Source organism: Lissotriton helveticus, chromosome 11 (genome assembly GCF_964261635.1).
Source record: "Lissotriton helveticus chromosome 11, aLisHel1.1, whole genome shotgun sequence".
Lineage (NCBI taxonomy): Eukaryota > Metazoa > Chordata > Amphibia > Caudata > Salamandridae > Lissotriton > Lissotriton helveticus.
Window position 1 is genome coordinate 1,112,095,719 of NC_136072.1, and position 15,269 is coordinate 1,112,110,987.

A 15,269-nucleotide genomic window follows, 5' to 3' on the forward strand; every position below is an offset into this window, starting at 1 on the left:
CCTTCTTGTCGTGAGTGACTATATGTGATCTGCAAACACCTTCTCTATGATCTCCTGGGAGTAAAGTGGAGACATGGATTGAATTCCTGTCACATTCCATTTCTATGGTGGGAAATGTCCATTATGCAGTTTGGTTGAGTTTTTGAGACAGTCTGACAATTTTACAAACAAAAAATCAGTTTATACAAAGAAATGGGAATGAAAACTAAAATTATGAAAATCCAGGGACCCGTAGAGGATGAACACAGTCAAAAAAGTGAACAGGTGCTTTAAACTCAGTTTACATATGGTACTGGATGCAACAAGACCAGCAGTTAAACAGCACATAAACACATCCCTATAGAACATACATCAATAGCATTCTAACAATATAATATTTTGGGAATATAGTATTCACCAAGTGTGGCTAAAAGCAGAGAGACCAGCCTATAAAGACTAAAATACATTGGTATAGTGGCCTATACACAGAATATTATATAGAGAGGCAAGTCTTTAAGGAGTGTAAGGTGGAGGCAGTTTAATTTATAGAGACTAAGAAATATAGGCACACAGGTCCAAATACAGCGAACAGTAAAAGGGACCAGCCCATGTGGAATTAGTCATAGAGAGCCCCATCTATACTGAGTGCAAGATGTTAAGAGATTGGACTGTATAAAGTGAACCTCAGTTGGGAACAGTCTGAATGGAGTTCAAGACAAAGCAATGCAGACTGTAATATATTTGTAGACTGAGACAAAAGGAGGCCAGTCTGTATGGAGTGGAAGACAATGGGAATCAAATGAATAGAGGCTGCAATACATTGGCAAACTGCAGGCCTCTCAGCGATTGTTATGGGGCCGTGACACAAACTTCAAGTGAGACCCTTATCGTTCAAATATAAAACAAAATTCTCAGAGAATGAAGAAACTATTGCACCTCCAGCATCTGGTTCCATATAGTGTCAGGGTGTGTTTTCAGCCATACCATTAAAAACAATGCAGGTTTGCCTCAGAACTATATTTTTAGAAGCTGCGGAAGCGCAAGACCCTGAAAAGTGCTGAGCCTGGTGCATAGTGCCTGCTCTGCTCCATATTGGACAGCCTTGGGAGTCACAGGGTACACAGAGCTAATGAAAGAGGGAGACCAGTCTGTGTGGAGTTCAATACGAAGGGGCCCATTTTATACAGGCCGCCTGGTGGCCTGCCTGTATGGAGCCTATTGTATAGGAAAGTCTTGTTCATAAACAGTAATGAAAATATAAAGAGCCTGTGCAGGTTATGGAGTAAAACCAGTGCCAAGATAGCAGAGGGTTAACTTGCTTATCTACAGTACTGTGAAATGGAGACAAAAAGTTGGAGGAGAGGTGAGTACCTGCCTCACCATATACTTTACACCAAATGGCTTCAGATTTTGCCATTATAGTATGGTTGATTTCATCTCCGATAGCCTGGTCTGGCAATTAGATCATGGTTGGTTTCATCGCAGTGACCCTCGAATTGCCATTAAACCATAGTGAACTTGAGCTTGGATGTCTCATTCTTGGAGTTATAGCATGGTGCACATGATCTTGGAGGTTATTTGATGCCATCACTTCATGATGGACTTGATCTAAAAGGATTTTATCTTGCCATTACAGCTGGGTGTTTTTGATTTCAGTGGGATCTTTGCTGTAATCGCAGCATGGTGGACTTGATTCTGCTCGGTCGGCTATTGTCAATAAAGCATGTTGAATTTGATCGTTGTAGGCCTGTTTGTTTCTGTTTAGCATGGTAGGCTGGATCTCAGCCGTCTTTTGTTGCTTACAGTATGATGAATATGCTACTGACTGAAACTATGTTGCTCTTACAACTTGGTGACTTTGAGTTTTCTGGGCCTGTTACTGTCATTGGAGCATGGGGATTTGATCTCAACAGCTCTCTACTGCCATTAGAGTAGGGTGAATTTGATTTCGGACAATCAGGTGATGTTGTTCTAGCACGGTGGGTTTGATTGCGGTGGGACCTTTGTTGCCAGAGCATGTTTTTTTTTATTTTGCCTGTAAATTGTCATTAAAGGTTGGAGGACTTTTCAATACATCATGGGCAGCTTGATGTTGACAGGCCCTTTGTTGGCATTACTTGGCAAATTTGTTCTTGGAAGACCTGGTCCTGTTGTTATAACACAATGGGTTTGACATGAGCAGCCCTTTGCAGTCGGTACAGAATGGATGATTTTGATTTGGAGCATGGCCTACGAAAGCCATCACAACATGGTGGACTTGACTTTGAGGGGTCCGTTGAAAGCCTTGCCTCCGGCTGCACCTTTGAAGTTCCGCTTGTTGAACTCTTCTGTAATTTCCATTAGGGTCTTCCCTTTGGTCTCTGGAAGGAAGCAGCCAACATAGATGGATGTGCAGACACAGACGGTGAAGAACGGGATGTAGCAGAAGTGGCCCAACCCTGCCTAGGAGTGAAAGAAGAAATTGTACCACTTACTCCATTATGCCGAAATATGGAGCCTACCGCCCTACTTTTACTATCACAAATGACATTTCATATCACAAATGACTGACTCTGCTAAAGTTGGTACCAACGAGCATCTCCCTGCCTGGTCATTCCTCTCTGCTGAAGAAGGTTCTGTTTTTGATACATGTATTAACCCTGTTTGATCAACTAATGTGGGAACTCTCAAGGAGTGGTAACAATTGTGGAAAGTAAGCAAGTGATGGCACTACACAATGGGCTGAAGGATTGAGAGTGAATGTTATGAAAGTCCTACCTGCGGGGAAACAGGCAAAAATGCTGCTTTGGGAAAATGCAGTCTATTGGTAGGAATGGTGCTGATGTGCTGCTTTAAGGCCTGGAAGTGGAAGGGTCTGAGTCCAACGTGCAGGAATGCTAGAAGCAGTGATGCTGCAGGCTGTAATGGCCTTTGGGTGCTGGATGCTTGGGTATTTTAGGGAATGTTTGATAGCCATGGACTATGTATATTGCAAGCTTGGTGTAAGAATGCTGTAGGGACACTGAATGTAGGGGTGTCGGACATGGTGTGAAGCACTTTGTTGAGGAATGCTGTGTAGAATATATAAAGTGTGCTGGGTGCAGGTCTGCTGCAGAGAATGATGCAGGAATGCAAGTCTGCTTTAAGGAATGGTGTGGGGGTGCCGAATGGAATGTTACTGTATTGGATGGTATAGGAGGGCTGGAGGTAGTGTAGTGATGCTGTAGAGAATGATGCATGAGCACAGAATCTGTGGCTGCTCTATCAAATCTGAAGGAATGCTAAATGCTGGATGTTGAGAGATGGTGTTGGAGCTCTAGACAAAGGGGTGCTGTAGAACATGGCGTGGGGGCACTGGGAACAAGAATACTAAGTAGGGGATGGTATAGGAGCACTGGAAATAAGGTATTCTACCTTTACTACGCGGTCATTACTTCGTATTACCATTACTATGCCTATTTTAGTTCGCAGGTGCCATTACTTAGCATGTATTTACTTAGCTTGAATAAACGATACATGTTCCATTACTTAGCATGCACTTACTATGCATAATGGACCTGCTGTGCAAATTAAGTTAAGTTTAGGTTTTGGGGTGCTGGGGTAATTTTAGGGGTCATGGTGGGTTAGGGTTTTGGGGTGTAGGGGGTAATTTTAGGGTTCTGGGTGCTTTATGTTTTGGGGTACTGGGGTATTTTGAGGATTCAGGGTGTGTTTAAGGTTTTGGGGGGGCTGCGGTATTTTTGGGGTTCAGGGTGTGTTTAGGTTTTGGGGTACTGGGGTATTTTTAGGTGTCAGGGTGGGCTAGGGTTTGGGGTGTAGGGGGTATTTTTAGGGTTCAGGGAGCATTTAAGGTTTTGGGGTGCTGGGGTATTTTTGGGGTTCAGGGTGCATGTAGCTTTTGGGGTGCTGTGGTAATTTTAGGGGTCAGGGTTGGTTAGGGTTTTGGGTGTAGGGGGTAATAAGGTTCAGGGTGTGTTTAGGTTTTGGGGTGCTGGGGTATTTTTGGGGTCAGGATGGGTTCGGGTTTTGGGGTGCATGGGTATTTTGAGGGTTCATGGTGCGTTTAGGTTTTGGGGTACAGGGTTTTTTTATGAGTCAGGGTGGGTTAGGGTTTTGGAGTGTAGGGGTATTTTTAGGGTTCAGGGTGTATTTAGGTTTTGGGGTGCTAGGATATTTTTTGGGGTGAGGGTGGGATAGGGTTTTGGGGTGCTGGGGTATTTTTGGGGTTCAGGGTGCGTTTAGGTTTTGGGGTACAGTAGTATTTTTAGGTGTCAGGGTGGGTTAGGGTTTTGGAGTGTATGGGTATTTTTAGGGTTCATGGTGCATTTAAGGTTTTGGGGTGCTGAGGTATTTTTGGGGTTTAGGGTGCCTTTAGGTTTTGGGGTACAGGAGTATTTTTAGGTGTCAGGGTGAGTTAGGGTTTTGGAGTGTAGGGGTATTTTTAGGGCTCAGGTTGCATTTAAGGTTTTGGGGTGCCGGGGTATTTTTGGGGTTTAAGGTGCCTTTAGGTTTTGGGGTGCTGAGATATTTTTATGGGTCAGGGAGTGGGGAGTAGGGGGTATTTTTAGGGTTCAGGGTGTGTTTAAGGTTTTGGGGTGTATGGGATTAAGGTTTTGGGGTGTATGGGATTATTTTAGGGTTCAGGGTGTGTTTAAGGTTTTGGGGTGCTGCTGTATTTTTGGGGTTCAGGGAGCATTTATGTTTTGGGGTACAAGGGTATTTTTAGGGGTCAGTGTGGGTTAGGGTTTTGGTGTGTAGAGGGTATATTTAGGGTTCAGGGTGTGTTTAAGGTTTCGGGTGCTGGGGTATGTATGGGGTTCAGGGTGCGTTTAGGTTTTGGGGTGCTGGGATATTTTTAGTGGTCAGGGGAGATAGGGTTTGAGGGTTTAGGGGGTATTTTTAGGGTTCAGGGTGCGTGCCAGGGGATAGGTTACTATTACGATTCATTTTTTGTTTTAAAGTACCAATAACACGTTGTAATGGTATGCGTAATAATTAACTGCGAAGTAAAAGCATTTTTAATATATTTGTATATATTTGTGAAGTAAAAGCTTGCGCACTAAAATCATACGTAGTAATGGTATTTGCGAAGTAAAACTTCGAAGTAAATACCTGCGGAGTAACGGTATGCTAAGTAACATCATATATTCTGGACATAAGGATAACAAAGGAAGAATGACTGCCGGATGTTGCAATGGATAGTGTAGGGTCGCTACCTATGGATGCTGTTACCATTGTGCAGGAGCACTTGACTGCTCTACAGAATAAATTGGGGCACAAGGTGCAAGGATGCTAGAAGGCATGAAGTAGGAACGTAAACATTGAGATACAAAACGGTACTACACAAATACTGAAAACAAATCACCAGCAACTCACCACAATAAACGGAAAGGCCAGCCCAACCATGAAGAGCATGAGCCAGATGAGAGATCCCATGAGCATGTAGGCAGCTGGACGGGCCATCTGGTCGAAGATCTCAGTGGGCATTATCCCGGTCACACCCGCTGTCGAGGAAATAAACAAAGCGGTTATCAAATCCTAGTCTAACCACCAGCGGCATTGAAGAACAGAACTAGGGTCCTTCCTTGATGTAGTACAACTGGGCACAACAGGCACTCCCTTCATGAGCTCAGGTCAGAATCATGGTCCATTCTGGCCAAAACCCAAACACAACTTAAAGCAAAGGTCAAATAATAATATGCTGGTCATGGTTTACATTAATAGTGAAAATCCAATGAAAAAATGCTGTAAAAAATAACGTGGATTATTTGTTTTCTTTAGGGAAGCGCACTAGCACCCAGAGGTTTCTATGGACTCCTGAAGGGCTAACTTACATAACTTAACCAACTCCAGAAATAAAGTGTTATGACTCTTCCTGGGTCTTACCAGGTTGGGTTCAGCTCGTGTATTCAGAGGTAACAGACTCTGCTGGATCTCAAAGAGTGCTTAACCTGCCTGCCTTTGTCAGTGAACGGGCAGGATATATGAGAACGATTTATCAGTACCTCGTAATCTTCAACCTCATAAGCTTCTGCAGCTTCTAAAAATAAAGTTCTGAGACAAACCTGCACTGTTTATAAATGAAGTGGCTGCAAACACAACCTACCTCCATATGGCACCAGATGCTGGAGCTGCAATAGTTTCTTCATTCTCTGAGAACATTGTTTTATGTGCAGTGGAGAGGTCTCTAAATTGATTCATGTGCATCACTCACCGTTTTAAATAAGACCCTCTTGCGGATAGAGCCCATGTGATGCTGTGAGATGTTGAAATATAATTGTTTCTTATAGAAATGTATTACTTTTAACCCTCAATGGTCCTGTTGCTACATAAAAAATATGAACACCTGAACCAACTAGCTCCTCTGAGATTCGAACTTGTAAATCGGAGGTTACACACAGATTTTCATCGACAGCACCTTATCTTATGTTGTTATGTTATGTGAATTTGTAGAGCGCGACCAATCACCGGTGAGCGTATCCAGGCGCTCAGTAGGACGAGCCTGAGGAGGGAGGAGGAGATCATGCCTGTTTCGTGTATGTTATGTGAATTTGTAGACAGTGAGTCAGTGGACATCCCCATGGACCAGCCACTAAAGTCCAGAAATACATAGTAACTGACAGCAGCGATGGACTCCTGTGTACATCCATCCTTCCCTTTTAAGGGTCTGTGGCCTGCTCTTCAGAGTCTCTTCCTATGTATTCTCCTGGCACCTACCTGGTCCGATTCCGAAGCTGAGGATATAGGCGAAGATACAGGCCATGCTCAGGTAAGGCATCCAACTAACACGCCCCTGAGGACCAAAGAGAGACAGTGAGAGAGGGAGAGAGAGTCAAAGAGTGTTCCAATTTTAGCAGTTTTTTGTTGCCATAAAAACATTACACTGAATGCAAAAGGGCATTTCCTCCAAGCTCAGGCCGCTGAAATCTTCACTACTCAGCTTTTGAAAATGTAGTGGGTCTTAAACTGCCCATAACTCTTTATCCACGAGTACTGATGGGTGTGGCCTATCACCTTTTTAACAATAACTATAGACACAACTAATTTTGAAATGCCTTCTTGGGCGCACAGTCACAGCCAGCTAGTTACCAAGACCAGGTGAAACCTACAAGCTGCTCAGAGTCAATCCTTTTAAATCTTCCAGAGGAAGTATATCACTAAGTCGGGGCATAGCTATTCATTAGCCACTCTATTTTATTGGCCCAGCCCGCAGGTTCAATTTTAAAGATTGGTTCTCTTACAAAGGATGTTCATAAGCTCCCATGCATTTTTGTCCTATATGTAATAACAAAAATTAGGAAGGCCATTGGACGACAGCGCCTAATCACCCACAGAACACAATGAGGGTCTCCCACCCCAATTTTAAGAGACTCAAATAGGGGAGCAGCTGTATTTCCTCAGTAGCCCCCACACTTTGGAACGGCCTGCTTAGAAGTATTAGAGCGGTCCCACCTTATTGATTTTTAGGACGCTGCTCAAAACTTGGCCCTTTAACATTTAATCCTTTTTATTCTTCCCAAACTGCTAAACATACCAGCGCCAAGACACCCACGGGTAAACATAACATAACAGCGCCTAACCTCTTAGACCTAGACCAGCCAGTCACCTATTGCCCTGAGAACTCTTGTACCTCAACACACCTTTATCATTGAGTCCAGCAAACCTGCCATTCCCAGCACATGCTTCTTTGGCACACTGTGGCCTGGAAGACATCAGACCATTTGCAAAGTGTCTCCTGCAAAGTTCTAGCATGAGGCTTACAGGTAGAGAGAGTTTGATGTCCAACCAACTACTAGCCTGCTAAGAAAGAGCTGCAGCACTTCTCTGAATGCCCAGGGATAGTCAGACTACACGGTGGGGTCTCAGAAAAAAGCGAGCAGAAGTAAGAAGCCAGGATGGTCCTGGTGTACTGCAGTACCAATACCAGCCCCAGAACAGCTGCCCAGCAACAGTCACAGTTAAACCTGCAGTCAGCGGCCATGCACTCACTTCCAGGGCATTCATATGCAGATGAACTTCTCTTCCAATATAAACATCTTAGCTCCAACCCAGGAATATAAGAAAAAGGGCTTAATTTTATAAAATAAAAAAATGTGCGCGGATAAAAATGTCAAGGTATCTATATTACAAGGGTATTTCTGGAGCTCAACATCTTCCACCAGCACCCAGCTGTGGCTGTGAGGGGCTTCACAAGGCCAAATGTATTTTCCTTTTCCTGGCAGTTGACGTACCTTCTCCAAGTCCTTAGAAGGTCGAAACATTACTAAGTGGCAATATTTTTTTAAATAAAATATTTTTATTGGCATAACTCCTGCAAGTACTTCCAGAGCTAGGCTACAAAGGTGGAGCAACATCTAGTCCTCAGTCCTTCTCTAGACAGACACCGACCCGTCTGTTCTTCTTCAAAAGCTAGTTGTGTTTGTGGAGCTTTTCTTATAGAGCATGTTAGCCAGTGATTGGTGACAATTCTGGGTCCAGTCCAAGAAATTCCCTGTGCCCAGCATACCTTTAATACATCCTATTAGTTTCTGATGAATCATTCGAGCAAAGCTTAGTCTGGGCGAGTGTTATCAAAGTGGCAGGGGCCCAGGGCCCTTGTGTGGAGTTCGAGTCCCATCCCCATCCCATGGCGGCCTTTTAACAATGAAGAAATTCCCAATGAAATCCAACATTGGCTGGTTAACAGACCAGGTCGACTCCAAGTTAGCAAAGGGAGGCTGGCTGGGAACAGACCAGAATCAAATGCCTTCTCACACTAGGACGCCTGTTAGCTTCTGTATAAACACATGGCCATGCTTCAGCCTGGACTTTGTGATACCATCTGCTATTCCTGTCCACACATCTCCCACATGTCAAGATAAAAAGCAGTGTAATACCTGCACAGTAACTCCCCCTCGCTTTCATGCTATCACACCAAGCCTACAGTCTTCTCCTGTGGCAAGTATTTCACACCTCAGCAAAGAGCTAATAAGGCCATCTAGAGAGGGGAGAATCTGGTTTGAACTGAATTAAGCACTAACCAGTCTTTCACGTATAGAAAAGCAAGTTATAACAAACTCAACTTTCCAGCCTATTTCCAAAAATCTGTTTGCTACTCATTACATGTTTTATAAAGGTTATCATGTTAGAACTATAAGTACACAGTCACCTTTGCGGATCCTTTGATATAGATAAATATATGTTTATACTTTTACATTTCCTAAAAAAATAAAGTTGAAAGATAGTTAAAGTAGCCTGATATGAGAATGGAGGATGTGCCAATAAAACTAAAAAGGCATGAATTTCACAAGTTAAAGTGCTGCCTTCACCTCCGGTTCCAACCCCACCATACTCCACATACCAAGTTCACCTTAGCTACAACCCCTGTTATTACTTGAGAAAGCTTGAAATGAAATGTGCTTTAAAAAGTCATTGGTTAGGTCTATAGATGTGCAAGAGGTTATATTTTGGCAAAATTCATTTTTTTTAAAGTGTTATTGTAGGGCATAGAGGGCCCGATTCACAGAACTAACTTAAGACAAAATCCTAAACTTACTACCATTTCGGTATTCACAGAAGTTAGGAGTCCTAACTTTACTACTCCTAAACTGAGAAAAGTCCTAACTTTAAGACTTTCGGTATTCACAGAGGGCATTTAGGGGTCCTAAAGTTAGGTCTCCTAACTTTACCACTCATAAACTGAGAAAAATCCTAACTTTAAGACTTTCGGTATTCACAGAAGGCATTTAGGAGTCCTAAAGTTAGGACTCCTAACTTTACTACACCTAAACTGAGAAAAATCCTAACTTTAAGACTTTCGGTATTCACAGAAGGCATTTAGGAGTCCTAAAGTTAGGACTCCTAACTTCTGTGAATACCGAAATGAGTAAGTGCCTTCTGTGAATACCAAAATGGTAGTAAGTTTAGGATTTTGTCTTAAGTTAGTTCTGTGAATCGAGCCTAGAGTGTTTGGGTTCATGAAGGTTGAGATGATGGAATATGGCGCAGGTATTCGAATACGTCCAGAGCGTATGATGGCGGATGACTTTACAGGGCTAGATTGGGAAACAAAGGAAGCTCAGGTGAAAAGGTTCAAACTAGCGCCCACCCACTGTCTATCTGTTTCTTTCCAATCCTCTTTCTCTGTCTTCTCTGCAACTCTGCCGGCCGTTACAAATACCGGGAAGCTGGAGACCGAGGCAGTGGTCGCCCAGCTTGAAAGAGCAGCTTCTAAAGACTCAAGTCACCTGCGGAATGACCAATGGAATAAATGGCCAATCAGCCCTACTGCTTGGATACATATGGTAGGTGTGTTGGAGTATGATGGTGGCTGTGTGGATGTTTGATTGTGGCTGTGTAGTATTTAATGATGAGTGTGTGAACATATATTGGTGGATGTTAGAGTATGCATGTGGCTTTACAGTTATTGGTTATGGGGTGTCTAGGCCTATACAGGTGGTCGTGCACATATATAATGTTAAGTGTGTGGTCATCTATGATGATGGGTAGGTGACCTTATGATTGCGGAAGTGTTTCCAAATATTAGAGTTTGGACACAAGTATGAAGGTGGGGAGTTGGCACATTATGGTGCATTTGTTACCAGGCGTTCATTAGGTATAATGGTGAGTGTGCTAGCATATGATATACTGACATTTTATATTGAGTAGTGTGTTGCTTTTTATTTAAAATGGTGTGTGTACTTGCAAAGGCTGCATGCTGTGGGCAGGAGATAAGTTTGACTAAGTAGGGAGTGACTGAGGCCTAAGAGGAAAGCAGCTCCCCAAGTAGTGATTTTTCATTACTTTTAAGCTGTTATGCCAAATCCATTGCTTTTATACTTGTTAACCTCAACTCCCGTTCAATTTTAGTTTTTTTTGTGAATTGTGTTTTTTTGTGTTTGTTTTTCTTTTGCTTTTGTGTGTTGGCATATAATGTTGGTCGTGTGGATGCATGATAGGTTTCTGTAATGATGGTGGAGGTAGCAGTTATGTTGGTGGCAATAGTGCTAATGGAGGTGGTAATGGTATTGATAACGGATCATTTTGTGTAATATCTCCTAATCACATTATCTCTTTTTTACTAAGCTTTTTTGGGTGCTTTATTGCTTTGTTTTGGTCTGTTTTTTACTTAAATGCTGTGTTGGTGCTGCTTAAGGAAGTCATATTTCTCTCGGAGAAAGCCTATTGCTTTGTGCCACTGCTACTAGGGACTAACCCCTGGTTTGTTTATTGTACTGAGGTTTACCCAACAAGGCACTTGTTTGTTAACTTTGTCCTTCCATCCGTTCTTTTCCCACAATCGCACGGTAGGTGTTCAACGTATCGCATACTTGCTATGATTTGAGGAAGTGCCTTATCACTTCCACCAATCCGATTTAGCATACAACACTTAAAAAAGGTGTGGGCCAGTGTCATCTCTTATAACAAGACATGCTTGGGTAGTTGGGTGTGCTACGTTTTAAGTCTGTGAATACTGCTGGTGCTGACAGCTTAATCATGGTGGTGGTGGGTCTCTTATTACTGGTGGAGGCAGCCTGATACTACTGGCGAAGGAAGAAAGACATTTTAGTAAAAATACCACTAATACTAACAAAGTTACAAGGAAAGCTTGGAATACCTGTTGAGACAACGCAACCATGAATACAATGGCCCAGACTGACATGAGTCCGTATCCCCCGTATACGAGAATCCTGCGCCCCAGGCGCTCAATGACAAAGGTCTAAAATAAAAGAGCAAACAATTAGTTAGAGAGGAAATAAACTGCCATGTTCCACACACTACTTTGATAGTACTGGGGTTCAGCATCTACCTATGAAAAATAAACGGCGGAGTCATAATAAGAACCAGCATTCCAGAGGTTACCCTGAGCCTGTAACTGGCACCTCACGCAGAGGGGCACCATCATTGATAGATTTAAGGGTGTGCTACCACCTTTCATGCAGGGATACTCGTTGTGTGCCCACATTTCCAAGCATATACGCTCTCATGTATACATGCACCATTTGGAATGGGTGCCTTTTTGGACATGGTTACGTGTACACAACTATGTTTATATTTGTGTAAATATCTGGAGAGTTATAATAAATGCATAAATATAAAATAATAATGATTGATCTTTAATAGTGTGCCATTATTTATTTAGTCATTGGTACTTATGAATGATGGTGTCACTTTGGCAGGAATCAAACAAGTGACCTTTTGCTTGAGATTAGTTCTGTGGAGAGCCACATTGTATGGATAAACACGTCAGCATGGTGTTGGAGATACTCACACAAGTGATGGAGGTGATGAATTCGCAGCTCCCCGTGCCAATCACGACATACTGGATCTTTTCATAGGGGATTCCGGCCTCTTGGAAGACAAATGATGCATAAAAATACATCTACAAAAGAAACCCAGGTAACGTTACATGAGGGTAAATGTGTGGTGAAGTCAACCAGAAGGCATGGGTAAGACATACATGTAATGGTGATAAAACTAAGCAAAAAAGGCCTGGTTCTGTTACACAGCAGCACACTGTGGAGACCAGACTATGAGTAGAGGGAACATTGACCAGGCTTGGTGCAAGAGGAGAAATCTAGGGATCTGTAGAATTTTTTATTTAGGATCTCAGCAAAACTAGGAGTAAGCTAGCATTCAGTTCATCAATCTCTAAAAAATGAAGCCTTCATTAAATAAGTTATCTAACTGTAAGGGGATCTGGCAATCCATCAGACAGGATGAAGGCAAATTGAATGAGAGACCAGAGAGAATTTCTGGCAACCAGCATGTGTAAGAGGGATGATGAGACTAGAGAGTGTGCAGTGCTGATGTGGTGCATATACAGATTTAATGGGATGAAGTTCGAGGTCTGAGTAAGGCAGACATTTGGCAATCAGTGTGTGCAAGTGAGAGAACTGGAGGGAAGACAGAGTATGAAAGGTACTACTACCTTTCATACTCTACTAGACTTAATTGTCTACTAGACAATTGATTGTCCAGGCGGCCATTCTGTCTAGGCTTGATTATGCCAACTCACTTTTTTAGGGGGCAAATAAAGTCGAGATCATACACCTACAAAGGGTCCAAAATGCAGCGGCTAGAGCCCTGTTAGGACTTCCGAGAAGACGCTCCACTTCAGGCGCAATCCGGCACCTACATTGGCTGCCTGTAGCCAGGCGTATAGAACTTAAAGCTCTCTGCCGGGCTTTTAAAATTTGGAAACTCTCCTCTCCATGTATTCTGACTAACATACTGGTACCATACACACCTACGCGCCACTTGGGCTCTCTGGGGTCATGTCTTGCTGTTGTTCCGGGGGTAAAACGCATGCGTGCTGGGTGACGTTCTTTCCGCTGTTTGGCGGCCAAACCGTGGAATTTCCTCCCCATACATATCCGCAGCCTGGAGAATTATTTGACATTTAGGAAGGCTATAAAAACTCATCTTTTCCCTGCGGTTTAGGCTCTAGTGTTTTGGTCTGCCTGTAGTAAGCGCCGAGACGCCTCGTTGCCGAGGCAGCTGTTGCGCTATACAAGTCGGTCTAACATAAAATACCATAACATAAAGTTCTGTTGTGTAGACTAAGGAAGAGATCTGCAAATTACAGTGTGCAAGCAGGGAAGTCTGGTGATCAGACTATGTAAAGAGGAGATCTGGTATTATGCAAGAGAACAGCAGGAGATCAGGTGTTCACACCAAGCTCACATTAGAGATATTCTAATATAACTGGGTAAGACAGAGATCTGGTAATCAAGACTATACCTAAGTTCTTATAATTGTATTTCTGCATGTATTGTCTTCATGTTATATATATATATTGTTAGACTTGACATCCTTAGGGTGGTCTTCCCACAAACAGTTTTCCTGCTGGCCTCCTACTTTTGCTGATTCTTTATTTTACCGTAGGACTCTGAGCACTTTATCACTGCCAACCAGTGCTAAAGTGCATGTGCTTCTCCCCTAAAACATTGTTTGATTGATATATCCATAATTGGCCCATTTAATTTACTCACATCCCTAGTACAATGCACTATATGTGTCCAGGGCCTGTAAATTAAATGCTACCAGTGGCACACAACAGTGATCGTGCCACCCACATAAGCAGCACTTTCAACATATCTCAGGCCTGCTACTGCCAAGCCTGAGTGCTCAGTTTACACAGTCATTTCAACTTGGCATTTAAAACCCCTTGCCAAGCCTTAACTTCCCCTTTTATTACATATATGTCACCCCTGAGGTAGGCCCTAGATACCCCATAGGTCAGGATGCTGTGCAATCAAACGGTAGGACATGTACTTTTAAGTTCTGCATGTCCTTGTAGTGAAAAACTTCCAAACTCGTTTTTCACTATTGTGAGGCCTACCATTCTTATTGGTTAGCATTCGGTATTCTTTATTAAATGTAATATGCTGTAATACCTAATTGAGAGAAGGTAGAGCTGTGATGTTTGGTACCTCTGAAATGGTAATGATAAATCCTCTTTAATGGTAAAGCTGTATTTGAAGTTACCATTCTGAAAATGGCACTTTTAGAAGTTGTACAGCTACACTGCTGGACTGCTGCTGTGGAAGTCTGCTGCTTTGCTGTGCTCAATGCTGCCTACTGCTTCCTATAACTGGACCCACATCACCTAACCCAGAGTGACTTCAAGTGCTAGCTGACTAGCTTCCAGTTCCCCAAAGACTAAGGGACATCAAAGCCTTTAACCCTGCTCCTGTGCCTGGTTCATTGGAAGAGAATGTATCTTCTGCTGTGACGAGCAGAACCAACGCATTGCAGCGGTTACAGGCACAGAACCGGTGCATTGCTCCTGGAACTAGCACATCGCCATCGGAACAGCAGCATTAGAACCACTGAATCGCCGTCACTGCTAAAGGACAATCGGCACAGCCCTTCATTTGCTTGGAGAAACCAGGTGCATCAGCTTCGGAACCAACACATCTCAAAATCGGAGCTTCGTCTTTGAAACCAACGCATCGACATCTTTGCCTGAGGAAAATCAACACATCTCTTTTTGTGATCAGATTAGGTTACTTTGCTCAGCGGCTCCTAAATGGTTCTGTATCTGGCACGTGCTCCACCGCAGTCAGCCTGAACTCTTGACTTTGTCTTGGCCCAGGGCGAACAAATAATACTTTAAGTGCCATTTGCTTCAAAGCTATTTATGCATTAATTTTTAAAAATACATTTCTCAACTTCAACATATTGTATTTTTGGCGCTTTGGTCTTGTTTTATTGGTAAATTCATAATCTATTTTTTTAAATAAGTGTGGAGTCTTTTCGTGGTGACTTCACTGTTTTACTGTTTGTTGTATTGCACAAATACTTAACACATTGCTTCTTAAGTTAAG

The 15,269-nt window shown here is 42.9% G+C and overlaps 1 protein-coding gene across 3 annotated transcripts in view; it reads right to left on the bottom strand.

The window, feature by feature from the left end:
* Window positions 1-268: 268 nt before the first annotated feature.
* The window catches only part of SLC2A11 (solute carrier family 2 member 11), a 405,158-nt gene continuing 390,157 nt past the window's right edge, over window positions 269-15,269 (bottom strand). For all 3 annotated transcript variants that reach the window (XM_078667813.1, XM_078667812.1, XM_078667811.1), the window contains exons 8-12: window positions 12,209-12,319; window positions 11,555-11,656; window positions 6,676-6,751; window positions 5,335-5,462; window positions 269-2,421 (exon numbers count right to left, since the gene is read on the bottom strand). In XM_078667813.1, the coding sequence (XP_078523939.1) occupies window positions 2,221-2,421; window positions 5,335-5,462; window positions 6,676-6,751; window positions 11,555-11,656; window positions 12,209-12,319 (618 nt within the window). In that variant the 3' untranslated portion in view covers window positions 269-2,220. The remainder of the gene's footprint in view (window positions 2,422-5,334; window positions 5,463-6,675; window positions 6,752-11,554; window positions 11,657-12,208; window positions 12,320-15,269) is intronic.